This window comes from Sarcophilus harrisii, chromosome 4, assembly GCF_902635505.1.
Source record: "Sarcophilus harrisii chromosome 4, mSarHar1.11, whole genome shotgun sequence".
NCBI classification, from domain to species: domain Eukaryota; kingdom Metazoa; phylum Chordata; class Mammalia; order Dasyuromorphia; family Dasyuridae; genus Sarcophilus; species Sarcophilus harrisii.
The window spans coordinates 286,807,374-286,830,816 of NC_045429.1; the positions used below are offsets into that span (position 1 = coordinate 286,807,374).

At 38.4% G+C, this 23,443-nt stretch overlaps 1 protein-coding gene across 4 annotated transcripts; it reads right to left on the reverse strand.

The window, feature by feature from the left end:
- Window positions 1-340: 340 nt before the first annotated feature.
- MGAT1 (alpha-1,3-mannosyl-glycoprotein 2-beta-N-acetylglucosaminyltransferase) lies at window positions 341-23,432 on the reverse strand. Of its 4 annotated transcripts, none has more exons than XM_012548835.1 (3): window positions 23,258-23,432; window positions 20,929-21,407; window positions 341-3,285 (listed from the first exon to the last, which is right to left on the reverse strand). In XM_012548835.1, the coding sequence occupies exon 3, from the start codon at window positions 3,085-3,087 to the stop codon at window positions 1,744-1,746; it is 1,344 nt and encodes a 447-aa protein (XP_012404289.1). In that variant the 5' UTR covers window positions 3,088-3,285; window positions 20,929-21,407; window positions 23,258-23,432; the 3' UTR covers window positions 341-1,743. The 4 variants fall into 4 exon arrangements, with proteins under 4 accessions (XP_012404289.1, XP_012404290.1, XP_023358602.1 ...); XM_012548836.1 differs by having other exon boundaries at window positions 23,274-23,422; XM_023502834.2 differs by lacking the exon at window positions 23,258-23,432 and adding an exon at window positions 22,375-23,204.
- Between the last annotated feature and the right edge of the window lie 11 nt (window positions 23,433-23,443).

A 23,443-nucleotide genomic window follows, 5' to 3' on the forward strand; every position in this document is an offset into this window, starting at 1 on the left:
GGGCTTCAATTAGCCTTACAATTGTGCTAAATTTCTTTGGAACTTTAATCTGTCAAGCAGCTTAATAAATCTTTGTCCCTTAACTTGGAGAAAAACTGTGTGTGAATATTCTTTTGCCAAACTTACAATACTCTAATCTTGTTGGGGTATCTTTCTCCTCAATACTTTCTTTTCCCTCCATGACCTTTTTCATTACTTCTCTTATGTTCAATATTCCTCTATTCCTTTTCCCTTCTTCTCTTTTTCTGCTTTTCACCTCTTTCACTGCTCATCCTGCCCAAAATCCCACCACCCTTCAGCTATTCTCAACCCCATCCTCCAGGACAGAGAAACAGGGGCTTTTCAAATGAAAATCTTTATTTTATTCTGGAAAATAATTAGGCAGCTTCAATTTTCTTCCATGAAGTTGAGGTCAGGCAGGAAAGAAAAAAATAAATGACCAAGTTTCTCATCCAACCACCATTATCATCCTCATCTCCCAAGAAATAAATGGAGGTGAGGGTAGGGCACGTCCTACCCTTTCCTTGTTGGAAATACAATTACACAAGTAGGGAAGAGGGGCTAGCTGTTAAGGTATTAACCATGCTTGCTTTGAATTCCACCAATGGGGATAGAAAACAGAAAAGTCACACATTGAGAGAGGAAGCAACCCACTGCATCAACAAAGAAATTGAACCCAGGTGAAAATGGGAAGGGGTATGGAGGACAAGATTCTTTCACTTTTTCATCATCCATTTGAAGCAATATCTTCCTAAAGAAAGTAGGACAATTGGAGTTCAGAAAGTGGGACTGGAGGCTGCCACCTTGAAAAAGAATTTCCTCAACATTAACTGAGGACTCTCTCAAACCTAAACTTACCCAAAATCTACCCCTAGTCCTGAGAATGAAGAATTGGGGTGACATTACTTTTCCTCATTCAACTTTTCTTTTAAGAATTGGAGATTACTAAACTTATGAAGGGGAAAAATGAAATGAGAAATATTTTAAAAAAATAAAGAAAAACAAAAATTATATATAAAAGGTTATATGGTAAGAAGATGAGACAGGATAAAGGTCAAAGGGGATTAAAAAGTACAAAACCTAAAATTTTGTAATGAGTCCCCCAGGTCCCCTTTAATGTGTTCTTGTTTTGGTCACAAACACATATATGTCCCCAATTTAAACCCTCAGAAAAATGTGTGGATCAAGTGGGAAAAACATCATAACATCAGAAATTTAGAAATGGAAAGACTGTTAAAGGTCAACTAGTCCAATCTCTTCACTAAATAGATGAGTAAACTAAGACAAAGGGAGGGGAAATGCACCCTAATTATAAAGAACAGTAACAGAAAGGAAAAGTCAAGTCAGCACATAATGAACAAGTTCCAATGAGAGAAAAATCTCTGAAAATTATAACTTTCTTGAGATTTTCATGAAAAAAAAACCAAAACAAAACTTTTTTATAGGGTAGAGGGCTAAATTTTTCTCTGTCTTACAAAACTCCTGCCCAAAGTCCCATTATTCCCCAGGAAAGTTTTCCCATTGCTGACAGGATATAAATCAGGTATCCCACATTCCTGGAACATGTAGAGAAAATGCACTTGAATGCCACTTGGGAAAAGGGGGGAAAAATAGCAGAACTGATAAGCAAACACACACACACACACATACACACACACACACACAAAAAAAAAAAACCCAATGCAGCCTATAGGCAAGACTCTCCAATTCTTCCTGTACAGGACCGGAGAGTAGGTGCCACTGCTAACTCCAGCTAGGATCATAACCAGTCCAGTCTTGTGGAGGAGCCAAGTATACTCGGCGGCCCCGGAACAAAAAACTGACAATGCCCCGATAGCCAGCTCGGGGAACACCTGACTTAAGATCATCCATAACACCTAGGGCCTTAGCAAAGGCTCTGAAGCTGTCCCGTCCCCTGTACTGTACTCGAACCTCACCTAATTCCTGTCTCTGGTTGCCTTTTAGTTCTTCCACTTGCACTTGGGGGGCAGCATATACTTGGGCAGAAAAGTCCCGATCATAGGCTTCTTGTTTCAGATAAGACAGGTCCAATTGAGTGAAGGGCACAAAACCTTGGTTCAACTTGATGAACTTGAGGTGCTGGTCAAAGAACTGTCCTTGACTCACCCCCTTGCGCCCAAAGGTCATTGTCCGAGAGATCTCTGGTCTCAAGCAAGCTCGATCCCGACGCTGCTCTGGCTGCCGCATCCAGTCATCCCAAAAGGCCTTTGGCCACTTAGGCTCTAGCTCATCCCATAGCTCAGCTAGCAGTAACCACCCCAGGCCTGGAAAAAAGTCTGTTCGATAGAGAAGATCAGGCCTTGTGGCATCCACCATCTGCTCCTTGCCATTGTCATTCCAAGCTGAGACACACCACAGTGATGGATCTGCCCGCAGGAGTGGATATGTTGCTTGAAAGTATTCAAAGAAGTCTGGAGCCACTTCCAGATCATCCTCTACTACCACAGCTGCCTGATATTTGAAGGTACGGAAGATTTGGCTCAAAGCCCAGCGGTAATGACGAGCAATCTTGTAATAGCCCTGGAATTTTCGGTGCTCAGTTGGGACAGGTATACTACTAAGATCAGGTTGTTTAATGTGCATAATGGCATTGCCATATGAAGCAATGGCCTGGGCTGTTGCCTTATGCCCACAGTCCTGGCTCACAATAATGGGGAAACGCTCAGCTGAGGGCCTATAGTGGAGAAGCTTATCTAGACAACGATGAACTGTGCTGCGATCACAGGCGATGACTAAAATGGGAAGGACAGATGTTGTAGTGGCTAGGGTTGGGTGGGAGATAGCAGGAGGGCCTGAAGTAACCACTTGTTGTCTCCGGTTCCAAAGTACACTGTGCTTCTGAATCTGCTGTAGCAGCTCCTGCTGTCGTTCTAGTTCTACCTCAGCCTCCTGGGCCAGACGGATCACTCGTCGGGTAAGGCCAGCAGGATCATCAGCAAAGGGGTCCTCAGATGATGGGCCACCAGGTAAGGATCGGGCCCAGAAGAAGAAGAAAAGCAAGGCGTTCCAGGCCACAAAAAGAATTGCACCCCAAAGCACCAGTCCTGCAGACTGCTTCTTCAGCATCCTGACCCCTCACAAGAGGGGTTAGAAGAAAATGCTATAGAAGGGATGGAATGGGGGAAGAAGGGAGAAGGGAGAGTTGATGTAAGAGAAGAGGGGTGAAGCAGGGAAGGAAGCACCTTTTATCCCCTTTGCTCAGTCCCCTGTCCTGGTGTCTAAGATGCTTTTGGTAGTTCAGAGGATCAGACAGCAGCCATGGACCTGGAGAGAGGAAAAAGTATAGTGAACATCAAAAAAGAATATTAATTCAAGATCATATATAATTCAAGGATGACAATTAAAGCAGCACAAGAATAGGAGCAAGGAAATGAAGGATATTAAGATGTCTGTCTCCTTCCCTAGAGAATTCACAGAAAAAGAGTCTCTCTCCCACTTCCCCCAAATCTGAAGAGCAGTCAAATGATAAGAAATAGTACGAAAGAAGAGTGACAGAAGCAAACAAGCAAGCAAGCAAAAGAAGCAAAAACAGTTTGTGCCCTCAAGGAGCCTTTATTTTAATAGATGAGATAGAATATACACACCTACACATTAGGAAAATAATCAATTTGGCAGCTGTCTGAAAAATGGATCGGTTTGGGAACACACTTGAAGCATGAGGTCCCAAGTATTAGACACCATTAGATCTTTATTGACAAATGAACACACAATCTCCAGTCTCTTTAAGAGCCCCCAAACAATTCCTTTTTCTTTCTCCTCATTTATTCAAATAAGATTAGTGGATAGATTATTTCAAAATTAAAGGGATACGGTCCACAACTTTGGACAGTATAATATACCAATGTGGTCAGCATTTCTTACTAATTCATTAATCTATAGCAAACTAATTATCTTGTATTCCTTTTATAACCAAATTATCTTTTCTCATTGTGAGTTTATTTTTTAAGTGAGATCCCTCCTCATCCACATTTAATTTTATTCCCTGCTTTCCCCTCCATTACTGTCCCCACAGTCCACAAGATCTCCACTAGTATAGCCTTTTGTTACAGTCCCTCTTTCAAATAACTGAAAGATCATGTAATCAGAAGACCTGAATTCAAATCTTACGTCTGCCACTTACTAATATGATCTTGGCTGACTTATCGAACTTGTCTAAGTTTCAGTTTTCTCATCTAAAAGAAGTTATACAGTATCTGTTCTACTTCAAAAGATCATCACAGAATAAATGAGAATACTTTCTCATTTATAGGATAATATAGAGTTAAAATTGGATCTAGTATGCAAAAGTACTTTACAGGAAACTATAAAGCACTTAATGGATAATGTAAAACACTACTACTGAGCTCTGACTCCCTATTTAACCTATCTAGTCATTCTTTAATTCCTTTGCCAAGTACCTGGATTCTCAATTAGATCTTTTCTGAACTTTAATACCTTCCAAAAAGGTCTTTTAAGTGACCACATCAAAGACTTCCCTGAGCAAATCATTTCCTCTATAAAATGCCTATCATTCATAATCCCAAATCTCAAATTTTATTTTCCCAGAAACTTTTAACATCAATCTCCTCTTATTACAATTCACAAAAATTTCCAGGAGGGGGAGCTAGTTGCAGCAAATTACTCACTTTTTAAGACTTCTACTCTCTACTTTGCATACTTCTCCATACAAATTAGATAAATATCCCTTTCTTTTACTCCTTCTACTCTCCCACCCCACATTCGTCCACTGCTCTTATTTTTACTTTATCGGTCCACTGATTTCATAATATTCTCCTGCAGTTTCACTCCAACCTCTCCAAGGATAGGGTATTATGCTTTTTTTTGTCTGGGAGGTTATCTTCCAGCTGCTGACAGAGCAGTGAGCAGATTCCAGATCTCCAAGGTGCCTTCCTTCCAATACTTGAGGAGCTAAACTTACAATTACAAGCTACTTGATAAATGTGAAAAAGAAGTCTATTTGTAGCTATTTCCCCATCCTGGAATTCTTTTACTGAATTAACCTAACCTTCAGATAAGATGAGACTGGAAAGGGAGGAAGGCGTGGTCAAAAACACATTGGTTAACTCTAAACCATCAGTGCTAACAGAAGCAAATTTCTTCAGTTTTCTCCAGCCAGCACATGGGCCCTAATTCAAAACCACATATGCCTTGCCTGACTCTTTCACCATGCTTCCTCTTTTCCAAATCAGAACTTCAGATACATATCTGTAATGATAATATTGTACGTATTACAAAATGTAATGATAATAAAAGATGAACTGACTCATCAGTACCACTGGTCTCCCCAGGACTAATTCTTTAGCTCTAAAAAGTATCAACCAGTATCACACTTTCCCTCTTAGAGATCCTCAAATAAGATCCCTTAGTCTACCTCTGATCAATTCCTCAGGTCTGCCCTACTGTCTAAACTTTGAATTCCCTTATCCCCAACTAGTGGAAAAAATTGAGGCATGATGAAGTTCCTTTCTGAATCTTTGTTAACTATTTTCTATCTAGTTGTTATTCAATTGTTTCAGTCAAGTCCAATTATGTTATGCCATTTAGAGTTTTCTTGGCAAAGATACTGAGGAAACCAAAGTAAACAGTTAAGTGACTTTCCCAGGATCAAAAAGCTACTAAATATCTAAGGCTGGATTTGAATGAAGAAAGATGAATCTTTCTGATTCCAAGCCCAGCATTCTATCTACTGTGCCACCTAGCAGTCCTTCTATCCTATAGCAAACTTATTAAATGCTTACCCTTACTATGTCAAAATTCCTTTGTTGTGAAGTGAATGTAATAAACATTCCAGAAAACAGGGAATCTGTATTATAATTATAAACCAACTAGTTATACGATCCTGGAGTTAAGGTGTTTACCTTAACCTTTTCAGGATTTGGTTTCTTTGTTGGTTGGGGGAGGACTCTGGAAAAAATCCTTTTCATTTCTATTATTCCATACTATTATTGTCTCTCCCAGTCTTCTAAGAAGAAACAGCTCCAAAGAATAGCTTGTACATAGATACAAGATACAAACAAAAATTCTGTGATAAAATAATTCCAAATAGCAGATAACTCAGAAATCTCATTTGAACACATTAGAAATGGGCATAGCCCTTAACACAAAGCACTTAGATATAAATGGGAAGCAACAATAAGGATTTCAAGACATTAATAAAAGTGAATTAAGAAAAACAGTAAGAAAGGTTCTAAGAAAAGTCTTTGACATAAGAGAAAATCTAACCTGGGGTCAGATAAAACAGAGAATGAGGTGGGAAAAAGAAGTATATTCTATTAGGAGGCAAATAGACAAGATGATGAAAGCCTTTCTTAGCCAAAAGTTTATAAAACTGAAGTCTTACTCATATGAAGCTGCCCTCCACTCTCTCCCCTTTTCACAACACACAAAAAAAAACTCAGACAAAATTATAAGATCTAACAATCAGTGAGCACTTATTACACACACACATAAAGATAAATATGAAGCAGTCACTGACCTAAAGGGACTTACATTCTTATATTCCATAGCAGAGAAGGCATACACAAAAATAAATATGAGTTAAGTTTTTAGAAAAAGGCATTAGCAATTAGGGATAGAGTTCTTAGAGATTACATCGTCTAACCCCCTCATTTTACTAATGGAGAAGTTGAAATAAGAAGGTTAGAGGATTTGCCCAGTTACACAGGTATTTTTAGGTTTGCAAAGCACTTTCCTTACAACCATTTTTTCTGATAGGTATGTCTTATAGATCTAGAAACTGAGGCTCTTTAAAGTCTTTTTGCTTAAAAAAACACTAAGTGCTAAGCTAGAAAAAGTATACAAGCCTAAACTTCTTGACCAGGTCCAAGATCTATATATACTTCCAGTAATCAATAAAAGTAAATTTTGAATTTGCCTTCTAACTCCAAATTCAGAGGAAGTTTTTTTCCCCTTGATATATCATAAAATAAGTTTAAAAAAAGGAGAACTATTTATGAAATAGGAGAATAGCATGCTTTTACTTTGGAATCTAGAGTTAGTCTTCGGTATATTTTCTCCCGAAACCCAATTATCCTGTCTCAGAGTCTCTTTACATCTGCACTAAATTCTACAAATGATTCCAAGCATATTACTTCTATAGTCACAAGAATTTAGTTCCTCTTCCTTCTCACACCAATCCTAAATTCCTTCCAGTAACCTGGTGTCCCACAAGTAGCAATTTCCTTTCCCATCCTTCTTTAGGCTATAGATATCTTTATCCAAACAAAATATATAGGATCACAGCTTTAGAGCTGAATTATCCTCTAAAATTAAGGCCTATGGAGCATTGGATGGCACAGTGGATAGAGTGCCAGTCCTTAAGTCAGGAGGACTCTAGTTCAAATTAACACTTCCCAGCTGTGTGACCCTGGGCAAGTCACTTAACCTCAATTACCTCGGCAAAAAAACAAACAAACAAACAAAAATAAATAAAAAGAAGGCCTCTAGTTTTTCTCTCCCACAGTTATTTATGCAAAGGCCCCAGATCTTCCCCTTCATTTTTCAGTAAGTATTATTCCTTTCAAAACTAAGATAAGGACTCGGATAAATATGGGTTCTGGGAAAAAGTCAAACAAATATTCACTTCTAATATTAAATCCTGGCTTTAAAGGCCAATATGCACAGTCCTATCCTTCAGATACAACCTTCCATTTCAACAAAGATATATGTCTCGCCCTTCTCACTTCTATTCCTCCCGTCCCCTTCCAGGTCCCCATGGGTATACTCTCTCTGTACACACACACACACACTCTTGCCCAAAACAAATTTCCATTCAAGTTTCACAATAACTCCCTCCTGGCTCCAAAAAAGATCCTTTCCACATCTGGCCACGTGAATTCCTAACAGAGTGCTGTGTTCCTATTTTCCTGAACTTTCCTTCAGGGGAAAAATAAGTAAATAAAATTCACCCCTCAAAAAAAGAAACTTAAAAATCTACTCAAAACCTTAACCACTCGCTACATAACTCCTGCTGCCCCACAAACTGCCGGACCACTCAGCCCCAACATAAGACACACCCACCCATAGCCACACAAACACTACTTTCCGCGCCTCTCCCCCAGGGTTAATAAGAGGTAAGAGGCCTAAACTCTCTTACCACCCTCCCTCTCTCCCCCGCCCCATGCGGCAGTGGCGTTTTTTATTTGGCTGGATTTTTTTTGGTGGGGGTGGGGGAGTGCGGAACAGGTTGGAGTGTGGGGTAGGAGTCTGGGACCAGACACTGCCCTTCCTCCTCTTGATGGCACCCCTTCCACAGCCTTCTCTCGCTCTCAGGTAGCCGGTTCCACTATCTCAAGCACTCTTTGGTCCCAGGGATTTTTTGACTAAATTCCTGGATCGGCTCAGAAGCCTATTCCGCCTTCACCGGTTTCCCTGAACTTCCTGCCACCGCAAACTTTCCCCAGTTACCGAAAAGTCGCGCCCGTAGCCGCCTGCCGAGGACGGGGGCCGCTAGCCCCCACGACCCTGACGCCAGTACCGACAGAGTCCCAAAGGATGGCCGGCAGCCAGCGCCTTCCGCTCGACACCCCTTCCTGAGGCTCGAGCTGGGCCCGCCCCGGTAAAGCAACGTGGCCCTTCCCCCAGTGGAAGGGAGGAGAGGGCGGGAAGTGAGGGAGTTCCGCCCAGGAGGTCGGAGTCGCCTCCCAGAAACCGGTACCTACCCTGCGGTCCGCAGCCAGTGCAAACTGAGGACTCGGGCCGCGGGCCCGAGTTCTACTTGAGAACTGTCTCCCTTCTCTCCTTCACAAACTCATCAGTGATTTCCACTTTTTAGCTAAATCATGCACTCCTAATGCCTTTTCATCTAGCGCCAACCATGGAGGTCCCCAACCCCTCTCATCTGCCCTCCCTCCATTTTGCTCCGGCGGATTACTCGTCTTCCCGTAGCTTCCCCCTCTAGCCTTCTAAGTATACATCGTATTACAGACTGAGAGTTGGGTCGGGATCACGGGACAATAGAGGCGACAAAGTCCATCGGTAACTATTAAGTGGCTAATGGGTGCCAAGCAGTGGAGCTACAAAATAAAAACGATTAAATCGCTGCACCCAGGCTTACATTATAAGTGGGAAATAATTAAGCCAAAGTGCTTGTGCTTTGTAGGGGACGAGAAAAAGAAGGAAGCTTTGAAGAATGGCACGAATTCTGAGAGGTAGAGAAGAGACCACAGTGGCTTCCCAGCAAGGGAAACAGCCTGTACTGGCAACATAGGGCTGAGAGATGCAAACTTGTATGCAGAAAACAGCAAACAGGAAAGTTTAGATGGAATGTAGAGTGCTTATAAGGGGAATAAATCTTTTCGCAGCCAGGAAGGATAGACTGGGAGTAGGCTAAAGAGCTTGTGCTTTATTCTTGAAGGAACAGAGAAAGGGCCATCGACATTTTTGTTTTGTTTTGTTTTAAACAAGGAATTACCATGATCAGAGCCTTTAAGATGATCAATTTGGTAGTTATATAGCTGATTGGAAGGAAAAAAGACAGGAAGCAAGAAGCCCAATTAGGAAGTTCAGGAATCACATTTCAAAAAAAAATAATAATTCATACTAAATAGGGTGTCCCAGGTTAGTGCAGGAAAAAGAAAAGAAAAGCAGTGGAGGTAGAATTGACTTGGCAACTGTTGAATACTTGGAGAAAATGAAAATGAGTCCAAGCTTTTAAAACCAAGCAATGGAACAATGGTGGTACCTTCAAAAGAATTAGAAGTGTTAGATAAGTGGGTTGGGGGAAACAATACTTTTTGAAATATGTTGAATTTGTGATGCCTTATGGACATAAATATCCCATAAACAATTGATAATATAGCATTAGGGCTCAAGATACATATTAGGGCTAGAAGTTAGTTGTGTAGAGATTATAATTAAACCCACAGAGGTTGATGAAGTCACTAAGTTAAAGTGTAGAGTGAAGAGGACCCAGAAGAGACTTGATCTACACCCAGTTAGGCATAGGATATGGATGATGACCCAAAAGAAATGAGGAGCAAGAAGATAATTAGAATAGGGAGTAAGAGAGCAATGTCATCTACACCCATTGAGGAAAGAATATCCAGGAGGAAAGAGTGATGATACAGAGACAATCAAGAAAGAAAAAAAAAATTAGGAAAAGGTCATGGACACAAAGAAGTTACTTGGTAAGCATTTTCAGTTGGGTGATAAGAAGCCAGACTACTAGGAATATAAAACGAGCAAGAACAGAAAGTAGAGGCAAGGAGTACAGACAAGGTTTTCTAGGAATTTGGTTGTAAAAGGGAGAGGAGTAATATAGGATAATAGTTTGAAGGGATGGCAGACTTAAGTGAACTTTTGTTTTGCTTTTTAAGTATGGGTAAGATATGAGCATATTTATAGGCAGCAGGGAAGGAGTCAGTATATGAGAAGAGTAAAAATTGGATAGATAAATAACAATGAGGCAAGCTGCTCCAGGAGATCAGAAAGAACAGGATCAAAGATCAAGTAGAGGGCAGAGAAGACGGAGACTGGGGTAAAGGAGGAATGAATGGGAAATGATTAGTTTTGAAATGCAGTTTCAGGAAAGAGGAGGCTCAAAGAAACTACTCCCTGATTTTGTCAGTAAAGTATGAGTGAAGGTCCTTTGCTGAGAGAAAGGAAGAAGCTATCTTGTGTGCAGCTTGAGGAAAGAAGAGATTTGGAACAGCCACCATGAAGAACAAAAGAATCAGTTAAAGAAAAGCAAAAAGATTGTTGGCAATGAAGTTCTGGTTTTGATTAAATAGTGGATAGCAAGTTGTATGATTTGTTGTAGTAATATACAAATAGGATCTGAGTGTAGATGATAGGATTAATTAAACATTAAGATTTAGCAAGATCAATGCCCTCATTTTACAAATGAGAAAAATGAGGCCCACCCAAAGAGGTTAAATAAGAGGCCAGAGTTAACAAGTATGTCTCAAGAGTTAAATTTTGAACCCAGATCTTTTGTCTCAAAATCTAGTCTCTTTCCATTGCACCATGCTTGCTTACTTACTATGTACAAAGGAGGGTTCAACTTTTTACTTAGGTAAGTACTTACCACTTACTTTTTGTAATTCAATTAACTTCTCAGAGCCTCAGTTTTCTCATCTGTAAAATGAAAAAGTTGAACTAAATCGCTAATTCCAGCTCTAATTTTAATCTGGGAGAAAGACTGAATAAAAAAGGGAAGGGGACAAGAAGATAAGGAAAAGAGATGATTAGGGAAGGGAAATGACAACAGGAATTTGAGAGCATTGAAAGAAAAGAGGAAACATCTGCAGCCAAAATTGAGAGAGCTCCTAGTTTCCCATCTGTGTATCTAGGTGTAAGTATAGGCACAAAATGGGTGCTTAGTTAGGATCTAAGTCCTGAGAAAAGAGTAAACAGGATGCTTAAATCCTGGAAGGGAATGATTGCTGAGTAGGAGAATGGTCACTGAAATAGGGGGTTGGAAAACCTGTATTCATAAAATCGTACCAGTATTACCACCTTGCCTAAATGGTTAGTAAACTAATAGTAACTATTACTGGTAACTAGTAAAAGTTACTATTAGTTTACTCAGACCTTCTTCTCTAATCCATGCCTCTCTTCCTCTAATTTAGAACAAGTATTTTGATTAAAGAATGGCAGTCTGTAGCTCTCAACCTGAGTCTCTCTTGCATGTAGTGTCTGATCTGTTCCTGTTAAAAAAATTTATTGCACCTGCTTAAAGAATTGTAAAATCTTAATATTGAAAATTACCTCTTTTCCAACTGCAGATGAAACCAGGGCATGTCTAAGCAGGCCTCATTATTAACAAAGTTAGTCGGCTTGTGGGTCTTCCTTTTTCCTTTCCCCACCAAAGTTGCCAGTGTGCTAAAACAAACTAAGAAATTGCAGTTTTACATGAACTAAAAAGGAGTAGAATTGCTCTCTGCTTTCTGACTGCCTTCAAGTGAGGATGAACAGCTAGTTCCAAGTAGGAGATAGACCTCTGATCTTTTAAGATTTCAAAAGGTTTGGAGGAGAAAATATCAGTAGTCCTTTGCCAGAATTTGTCACTGAACTCTAGGGAAGATCAACCCTGTGCACCAGTGGATCCACAACTGAAAAAACCATTCTTCAGCAAGAAGATAACTCTTGCAGTGACTATGCTTCTCTATTACATTCGGAAGTGAGCCTAGTGGGGCAAATGCTTTGTAACAGCTACTTTAAGTTTGAGCCTACTCCAACGACTAAAGTAGAAAAAAGGAAGAGTATGTCCCAGGTTCAAAAGGATGTGTTTATACTCTATTCTTGTTATATATTCTCAGCTCAAAAGTTTCCTATTGTTAAAGCTAAAATAGATTTTTTTTTTTAAAAGGTAGAAAGCACTTGTCATAAGACCCAAAGAAAAAGAACTTGGAATCAACTTATAGAAAAAAAAAGTATAATAGAGAAAAAAAGCTCAAGGTAGGAGGTCAAATTCTCATTGCCTCTCTGTAAAAATCCTTTTCCAGAAACTAGTTTTACTCACTGGAAGAGAGGGAGGAGGATAAAGATAAAGGGGAGAGATAAAAAAGAGATGGATACTTATCCTGATTTAGTCAACTTTATTTACTCCCAATAAACTTTTTACATGTTAATAACCTTTGCTTCCCTGTTCATCAATTACTATGATCTGCACTTTCATACACTCTGTACCCAAATTATATATTCTTGATCTCAACATTTACTTACAAATGTTCGTCCCATAAATCTGAAATTCCTCTGATCATAATCTCATACTCCCTTTATGTCTTTCTATGCCTACTAAACTTTTTTTTGTCTTCAACATACCATTCAGTCACTCTCTTTACCTGCTTTCTCTAGGCCATAATCTCAATTCTGGCCTCACTATTTTCCCTTAAAAACCTTGACTTTAAGGTTAATCAATCCAACTTTAACATCCTCTAACTTTTGATATTCCTAGACTTTTGTTCCACTGACTTTCTTTACTTTCTAAACTTCAATTCTAAATTATAATAAAAATAATTAACATCTATGGTACTTTATTTTTTTTTATCATCTTCATCTAATCCACATAACAATCATGTGAGGAAAGTGTCATTTTACATTCCTATTTTATAGATGATGAAACTGAAGCTGAAAAAATTAAGTTTGAACTCAGGTCTTCCTAACTCCAAGTCTATCACCCTATCCACTAAACCCTACCATTTGACTTCTCAACTCCTACTCCCATGCAATACCAAGAGAGTCCATTACAAATTTAAATTATCCAATTTGAGCTCTCATTACTATAATATCCCTTTCCTTCCTAGACTAACTCATTCTTCAAAAAGTCTGCTAAAAATCTTTTATCTCCCTCTTCTTTAATAGAAGGCTTGGAATTATACTTAACTGAAAAAAACCTCATGATGAGCCCCCTCTTTTTACTATGTCATCTTGTTTGTACCATATTTTCATACCCAGTTCTCACTTCCTTTGCACGGTATCAGATGTAAATATAGCTCTTTTCTTTCGGAGTGGCTAGAAACTGGAAACTGTAATAGATGCCCATCAACTGGAGAATGGCTGGGCAAATTATGGTATATGAATGTTATGGAATATTATTGTTCTGACCAGTAGGATGAATACAGAGAGGCTTGGAGTGACTTACATGAACTGATGCTAAGTGAAATGAACAGAACCAGAAGATCATTATACACTTCAACAACAATACTATATGAGGATCAATTCTGATGGAAGTGGCCATCTTCAGCAATGAAAGAATCTAATTTAGTTCCAATTGATCAGTGATGAACAGAACCAGCTACACCCAGCAAAAGAACACTGGGAAATGAGTGTGGACTGCTTACATTTTTGTTTTTCTTCCAGATTATTTTTACTTCCCTATATCCGATTTTTCTTGTGCAACAAGAGAACTGTATAAATATGTACACATATATTGTATTTAAGATATACTTTAACGTGTTTAACATGTATGAGACTGCCTGCCACTAGGGGAGGGGGTGAAGGGAAGGAAGGGAAAAATTGGAACAGAAGTAATTGCAAGGGTCAATATTGAAAAATTACCCATGCATATGTTCTGTCAATAAAAAGATATAAAAAAAAAAAAAGAAAGAAAGAAACTGTCCTTAAGGAGTTTACATTCTAATGGAACTAATCATAATTGTATTTATAATCTATCATTCTTAGAGACCATAGGAATAAATGGAGCTTTCCTTAAAATAAATAAGGCTCTTCTCTTTGCTGCAAATAATCCAGCTACTCATACCCTTACTCCTATTCTCTTCCTCTCCTTCAGAAGCCTGTTCCTTTGATCATCCTTCTCCCCCAGTTTTTCTTTCCCCCCCCCCCCAAGGCAATTGGGATTAAGTGATTTGCCTAGGATTACAGTTTATAAATGTTAAATTCTGATTTCAGGTCTTCCTGGCTCCTGGGCCAGTGCTCTATCCATTGTGCTACCTAGCCACCCCACTCTAATTTTCTTAGTAAATTTCTCTCTTTATTTCCCTTCCAAGATCTCTTTCCCTATTGTTTACAAATTTGCCCATATTTTCTCATTTTCAAAGCCAAAATTAGAGAAAAGGCTACCTAAATTTATTGTCTTCACCTCTATCCCTTTCACTTCTCAACTCCTTAGTAATCTGGCTTTTGTTCCCCACTCCTAAATGAAACTTCCCTCTTCAATGTCACTAATGATCTCTATTGCAGAATTCCACAGTCTCTCCTTAGCTTTCATCTTTCTTGAATTCTCTGAAGCATATGACACTTGTTTACTCTCTCCTTCCTAACACTCTCTCCTTACTTGCTTCTGTCACACTGTTCTCTTTAGATTTTCCTTCTATCTTTGATAGCTACTTTTCAGAATCAAAATCTACAACCCTTGTTCTTGCTAGGTATAGGTGCCTCTGCAGGCTTTGCTCTGCTTCTCACACCACTGAATGTCATCAATTTCTATGGGTAAAAACTATGCAGGTGACAACTGCTCCAGGCCTGTATCTCCATCTGTTTGACCCATGGGCATCTCAAACATAGTCCCATCCTTCGAGATGCTCAGATGTGAAAGAGTAGCCATGTTCGACTCTGCACTTTCATTCACATTCATATCCAATCTGTTCCTCTATTTGGTACCTTACTTCTCTGCTCTCACACACAACCATCTTAGTTCGCAAGTAGTCTCCTGTTCTCTCTCTTCTTCATTCTTCACATATTTTGTCAAATTTATATTCCTAAAGCACAAGTCTGAGCAAGTCATTTCCCTAATTTGAGGTCTTTAAATGGCTACCTGAAGCTTCTAGAGTAAAATACAAACAAATCTTAAAATATGTGCTACAAATCTGTTTATAGTCTACGTTTCTAGGATGATTTCACATTATCTACATTCATATACTCTACTCTCCAGCTCAGTACACATACTTGATATACTATGAATATCTCCTAATTCTGTACTTTTCTGCTAGTAGTATGTTCTTCATGCCTAGAATGTTCTTTTCTCTCACTGCCATCTCTCAGAATATACCATTGAAGAAAATATCCATCTGGATGTTAATCAATGCCTTCAAAAAAGTTGCTCCACTTCTCAGGATCCTTACTTATCTTCAAAGTTCAATTCAGGTGCCACTTTCTCCAAGAATCCTTCCTTGACTCTTCCCCCAATTTCCCAGGTGTTATATTCTCTATGATCTCAGTAACCTTTATTGGTATGCACTTTATCATTCCAGTAGAATATAAATTTATAAAGCATTTTTTGTAACATGTCCCTTCTCAAATAATGGTTCTTAAATGCATAAAATACACAGGATTACAAAGGACTCAATTATATTCAAATAAAATTTATATTTTTTAAAAGACAAGTTAAGTTTATAGACCCCAGCTTAAGAACATGTTTTAGAAAAAATTGGATAGCTAGGTGATAATGAATAGAGTGCTGGGTGAGGAGTCAGGAACTCATCTTCCTGAGTCCAAATCTGGCCTCAGTCACTTATTGTGTGTCCCTAGGCAAATCATTTAATCCTGCTTGCTCCAGTTTCCCCATTTATAAAGTATGCTGGAGAAAGAAATGACAAACCAAGGTCAGCTAGGTTTCACAGTGAATAGAGCACCAGCCCTGAAGTGAGGAGGCCCTGAGTTCAAATTTGATCTCAGACAATTAATACTTCCTAGCTGTGTGACCCTGGGCAAGTCACTTAATTACCTCAGCCAAATTACCAATTACCTCAGCCAAAAAAAGAAAGAAAGAAATGACAAACCAGTCCAGTATTTTTGCCAAGAAACCCCAAATGGGATCACAAAGAGTCAGACATGATTGAACAGAATAACTACTCCTTGTTTTTTTCCTTTAAATCTCTAGTGCCTGGCACAATTCCTTGCATATTTTTAAACTAAATTAAATTACACCATAGTGAGTTTCTTTGCCCCTACAAATATGAGATATGAGAATATCCTCCAAATATTCCATGACCTCCTAACATTTCTATTTCCAAACACCTAAACCCCAAGTACAATTCACTTCCTTTCTAGCATTCAGTAACCAGTCTCATGCTCCCTCTTCTCCCTCATACCCCACAGACATCCAACATAAGGCTTCATGACCAACCCATATGTTCTGCTTCTCAATCTAGATACTTTCTCTCCTATAACCTAAGAATTTTGCCTTCTCATTACTCTAAGTCTTCTCTTCTCAAATCTGTATCTCTCTCTGCAACTCAAGAGTTTCCATTTTCAATTTTTCTGTGTCTGGAATTTTCAACCAATAAATCAAAGGATACAATTAAACTTGACTGAAATCAAATATTTATTTTGCATTTACTATGTGTCAAGCAACATACTAGTCTCTATCAAGGAATTTTCATTCTACTAGACAGATAAAGTATGTGCACAAATAAGTAAAAAGCAAGAAAAATTGAGTTATGGGAAACCACTGGGAAAATTAGGGAATGCTTTCAAGAGATGGTATCTAAGTTGATTCTTGAAGGAATATAAGGATTCTTAAAGGTAGAAATGTGGAGGAACTGTATTCCAGGCACAGAGACCAGCAGTTTTTTAAGAAACTGTAGAGTTAATGAAATAGAGCTAGAAAAATGGGCAGGAAAAAGATTGTGAAGAATTTTAAATGATCTCATAAGGAGTCTGTATTATATCCTTAAAATTTAGTAGCTTTACCCCACTGTTTCTTTCCCTCTAGAGTCATAAAAGTATCCTGTTCTTCAGTAAGGCTAATCCTTAGACTTACACCCTTTATTCTATGCCTGCCTGCCAACTCCAGAACTTCCTTTAAAAGTCATTTCCTCTCACTCAAATCTTCTATCTCTCCCTATTAACTGACTTCTTCCCATCTAGTTATAAACATGCCTAGGTTTTCCAAATTCTATTAAAAAAACTTTCCTAGTAATTATATTTGTCCCATCTAGTTAGGATCCCATCTCACATCACTGCTAAACTTCTGAGGAAGTTGTCTTTGACATCTTTTTTTTTTTTTTTAACTTATGATTATGGAAATAGACACTGAGTCCTGATTACCTCCTTCTCTCTTTAGGATATATAATACAAAATAATATTAGGCAACCTTTTATTCTAAAATCCTTGGTCCAATCAGAATGAAAAGTCTTATCAGTTTTTATAAAGTTCCCAAAAATGTCCTAATTGAAAACTTTTTATATCATTTTTGTTGAGGGCTTAACCAGTTTCTACTAGAAGAGAATCAAGATAGTTTTGGAAGTGATTAAGTCAATGACCTGACTAAGAAAAAGATCTTTGATTAATTAGGTTTATAGAAGTAGCTCAAGTTCATCTTTGATCAGGCAGAAAGCATTCTTGGAAGAATGGTTAAAGATGGATTGAATGGTTTTAGGAAATGATTCTCCAGGGTATACAAATTGTTTTATTTGATAAAGCATCTGAGCTCTGTAAATACATTTTATTTATTTTATTCTTATATTATTATTATTATATAAGAACCATATCTCTGGGAATTCCATAAACAGTAACTTCAAAATGGCTCGAGGACTTTTCAAAGGCCAGATGGTTTTCTATGTCTTTCTAGATTTTCTTCCTTTCCAAGCAGAAATGCTTAGAATATTTTAATTAATAAGTTAATCTCTGGCAAACTTGTGGCCAAAACACAGTATATAGTATTTTCTTCCCCCACTATCTACTCTCTGTCTCAGTGGAGACAGTCCAGGACCCTGAACTAAAGAGTCATGGAAATATCAATGTTCCCTATACCACCAATACCACTTCCAGTCTGGACATCACAATCAACCATCATTGGGAAATAAAATCACTGTCGAGAAATGGCCTGCCAACTGCTAACCGGGTGCCATCAAAAATCTAGGAAGTGGCAGAGCCCTCACACCAGTGATTCTGCTTACAACCCAGTCCCCACAACTATCATCACAGAAAGCAATTTTTATAGAGATGTGATCAGGAAATTGCTCCTATTAATACTGTATAACAGCCCTTACTTCCTTCACCACCACAGCAACTCAAAACCCAGAAAAGAAAATTCTTGCCACCAAAGTCCTTAGCACAATCAAAGGGTTCAACAACAGAAAGGGATATGATTTTTTCCATGTTAAGTAACATTATAAAGAAGCAACCTTCTTTGCTGTTATACTATCAGAATTTATGGTGCTTTTCCACGTGACTTTTTAACTAAATTAATCTAGATGTACTAATTTCTCCTATTAGAATGTGAACTCTTTGGCACACTTTTATATTTGTAACCCCAGAGTTTAGTAAGTTCATATAGTAAGTGCTTAATAAGTGCTTTTTCATTCATTTATTCGGGCTCTTAAAATTAGTGCAATTTGGCTTTCACTTCTGATGAAATCCCTCTCTTCATGATTTCCTAATCACAAAAATGTTTGTTTCCGATTCATATTCTCCTTATTCTCTCAGCAACTTTAGAGAGAACTGATCACCAGTCCTAATAGATTCCTCCAAATTCAGATACACTCCCTTAGTTTTCCTCTTAACTCTCTAATGGCGCTATCTCTACCACTTTCCCTGACTCTTCAATCCCTTCCCATACACTTAATGAATGAATTCCCCAAGGATTAGTCCAAAGCCCTCCCTTTCTTTATATGCTCTTCCCTAGTCAATTTCATTTATTCTCATTGATACTTCAACCTAGATGCAACTTACTCAAACCTACAGATCCATTCCTTACTTCTTCTGAACTCAGATATATTTTTCCAGCTGCAGCTTCACAAGAATATCCCATTTCATAAATTTCTTTCCTCCTCAATCTGCTTTTTATCATTTATTTCTTCCTGTTTCACCAGCATTCACCCTATAACGCTTGTTCAAAACCTCATATTAATCTATTTTTCCCTCTCCTAATTCTTATCAAGTTCCTACTGCTTTCACTTTTATACCATCTCATATCTGAGCCCTCCTCTATACCTTCTATACCTCTATACTCAATACAGGCTTTTAATTATAGGATAATCTCTAAAATAGTAATATTGTATATTGCTTATACAATTACAGCCTTTTAAGAAATATTACCTTTGCTATCCTTTCTTCTCTGGTATCCATTATTCATAGCATTACCTGAATAATCTCTTTTAAAATCTTCAGCAACTCCCTAACAAATAAAAATTAAACTCCTTCATCTCTTGTCCTGAAGTTTTCACATGGTAGATATCACAGACTTTTTGAAATAGCCATTTAATAAGTGTCCCTTGAATAAATCAAGTTAAACGTGGATAAAGTTTTACTACCTAAAGCTTTTGTGTTATTCATGTTTTCACTTTTCCAATATCCTGATTCCCACTAAATCATGCTGAACAAACTGATTCCCAATCTGATTTGAATGAATTTCCCCCTCCTCCATAAGACATCAACTACTAAACAGGAGAAAAGAAAGCTTTCATAAAGGATTCATAAATTCAAATGTTCCTGAGGGTCTATTCATCTAATAGAGAAGACAACTGTTTCTAAATTCAACACATTCCAGGGTTTATTCAGAAATAGGAAGAACCAAATTCAATACAGGCTTTTAATTATAGGATAATCTCTAAAATAGTAAACTAACAAAAAAAAAGTCATTCAAAATTCAGATTTCTTCTCTAAAATTCAACACAGCATCATGTTTACTAGAGGTATAAAGATAAGACATGTAATTTCATTTTATAGGGAACTCCCAGGTAAGAGAATGCTCTTAACTGATGCAGGTCAGAATTTTATTTGCAACTCAGTTTTAGATGCCTAAAGTACAAGATTCAGTGGTATGTCCAATGTTAGCTAGACATTACATGTTAGACATCTTCCTTGCCACTTATTTCATATTGCCTCTCCTCACATTTATTTAAAATTTATTTCTGTAATTTTTTTTAGTTATTAAAGTACTTTATGTGTATTTCATTTGACCCATAGGGTGAAATAGGTATGGTTAGTCTTACTATATAATATAAACCAGTTTTTAGAAGTTAAGCAATCTGTCTACAATCATAAAATTGGCTTGAGAAAGGTAGAGAGAATATATATCTCCTGCCCCTAGGACTTCTGCCCTGATCTTTCTACCATACCATCAAATTTCTCAAACTTAGAATCCATAGAGGAAAGATTCTGTAGTTGATCCTCTAAGCCTAAGAAGCACCACACAATCATACTCTTTCAAAAATATTTCTCTGTCTGCTGAACATCTCTAAAGAGCTCTTGATTCTTCAATGGTCTCATTCTAAATTGGTGGTAGTAGAATTCCTGAGACTTTTTACCCAAATCCATTCCCACCTTGTCCTGACTGAAGCAGAAAATGACTCAATTGTTCACTTACATATAGTACTTCTCCTAAGTGGAAAGAAATATAATGTGTCCATTCTTTACAAAGCTTTATATGGAATTCTCCTTTCAGGAGGACTATACCAGTACAATGCCCCCACACACAGACTTCTAGACCCAATACAAGTTGAATCTTCTTTGGAACCAGGGACATCAAGACCCCAGGAGGAAAAGGAGATAGCATCTTACCACTCTTCTCTTCTCTCAATGGCACACCTTTCCACTAGGCCAATCCCATTTCAAAGCTTTAGATGACAGCCCCAAATCCAAACCCACAAAAATAAAGTGCAGTTCTGTCTCCTTTGGTCTTAGTTCAAAGTTCAGAAAGCAAAGAAATGCAAAGTATATTCTGGAGAGAGGACAAATAGGATTAATGGGGCAGGGAGGAAAAAAGGGAAGGGAGGAGTTTGGGAGGAAGGTTGTATCTAAGCCCCTCCCCCCAACCTCTGGCTTCAGTGTCTGTCCCAGAGGTCAGTATTTTGAGTTCAACAGGCATCTTAAACTGTGTCCAGTAAGCTGACGGTAATGAGGTATTATCCCATCTCCTATTCCAGAGCAAGGGTATCTTCTGCTGGATGAAGAAGGATGTCTGTCTTCTCCCACGGTATCAGAAGAGGTAGGCTTCAGAGCTAGCACACACATTAAAGGCAGATATGGATTGTTGACACCTGTGGGGTATTTAAACAAGATCATGTTCCTCTTCTTGTTCCAAAGCTTATTATTGTACATTTACACAAAATTCCTGTTATTTTTCTAACAGTCTATATGTTAGCTCAGTTGGTAGCTAAGTGGCAACATGGATTGAGCTCAGGGCCTTAAGTTAGGAAGACCTTGATTTTAAATCCCATCTCAGAAACTTTCTGACACTGGATAAATCATTTAACATTTTTTTCTCAGTTTCCTCATCTGTTAAAAAGGGATAATGATAGCACCTACTTCCCGGTGCTGCTGTGAGGATCAAATAAGGTAATAATTATAAAGAATACACAGTACCTGGTGGATAGTAAGATAATAAACTGTATACTATCAATATTATTATTCAAGAACTTTAAGGAATCTAAGATTTTGCCTCCACTAAGTTACTTCTGGGAGAAACTGTTACCTAATGGCAGACTTACAGACTAAAACAAATATTTATTAAATATATAATAAATACCATTTTATGACTATATGACTTGAGATTTAAAAGGGGATTAATTTCAGTACAACCTATCAGTAGAAAAAGAGGCAGATCAAATTAATTTTCCTCTATGAGGAAAAATGCAGGAATCCCATAATATCTGCCAAATTTCTGCTTATTGTTCACTGTTTTAATGACCCTGCTCCTTCCTCTGAATTAATGTTGGATTAGAAATCAAATGGTTTAAATCCTAGCTTTGCTGTTTATCCATGTGACCTTGAACAGTAACTCAGTCTCTGGGCCTCAGTTTCCTCATCTTTAAAATAAGAGTTAGCCTAGCTGTTCCCAAAAGTCCACTGGCACTTCATGACATTCTAAAATTCAGTCTAAAATCTATAATCCACAAAGCTATCCAATATAGGCCTCTTTTCTCATTTTTTCCCCATCTGCTTTCCTTAGGATCATCAATTTAAAAATAGAGATCTTAGCTATGTAGTCTGATCCCTGCAACTCACCATGAAATTTAAGTCCAAATAAGTTCTGATTTGCCCAAAGTCAAATAGCTTCACTCTTTCAGAACACAAGGAAATTCCTGTAGGTCTCCAAAAGGAGAACTGTGATCATCAAACCCTGCCTCTATCATGCCTGTATTCGCCACCTGAACTATCAGTTAATCTTTTCCATCTTGTTTACTCTTTAAGTACCCAAGTCAGTGTGGCACAATGTTGAAGGCCCAGGTTTATCACCTGTGTGATTCTGGAAAAGTCACTTTTTACCGGAGTTGCTTCCTGGTGAATAAAATCAGGTTGGAATCAATAAATTATACAGTCTCTTGGCTGTACAAAGCATCTAAATCTAAAATTCTAAGTCCAGATGACCTTCAACATCCCTCCCAACTCTTAACATCCCAAGTCTGATGAAAATGGCTATCTAGATTCACAAAGTCTGACTCCTCAGCAAGGGATAACACATTCTGGATGTTTATGCCAACTTTTTTTCTGGGACACGTTGCTCTAATTTGTCTTTATATATAACATAACTCCACCTTGGTTTTATTTTGCCCCCCTCTCGGGATGGTGAGGGAACCCTTACTCTCATCAACCCTGACCTAAAAGTCTGACACTATCTAGGCACCTTTCCTTCTATAACACACGTTAACAATTCATTGCATCTTCCCTCCCCAGAAGTCATTTTCCTTTTAACAGCTAACTTTTTATACGTCACTCCCGTGATATAACTCCTTCACCTATGCTACGTTATAAATGATTCTTTCCACGTAAATATATATATATATATATCCATAGAGTTATATATCTACTCCCATTTGCCCCTCCTAGAATCAAAACCCCACCCCTCAAGTCCACAATGCCCTATTACCTCCCCCAAATGGATTATTACCTGGTCCCTGACCCACCCCTTAGCTCCAAGCCAGGCTCTCAGGCCCCTCGGGATCTTCTTAAGCTCGGTGTCCTAGCCCCTCCAATCCTGGCCCGTGGCCCCCGGCCACCTCTCCCCGCCCCCCTCCCAGAGGCCCAGCCCTCGCCTTCCTCTCCCCTCCCATGCTCCACCGCCACTTCCGCCTGC

Bases quoted from the DNA above. Each gene is read 5' to 3' on its own strand.
- MGAT1 (XM_012548835.1), bottom strand. From the start codon at position 3,087: ATGCTGAAGAAGCAGTCTGCAGGACTGGTGCTTTGGGGTGCAATTCTT.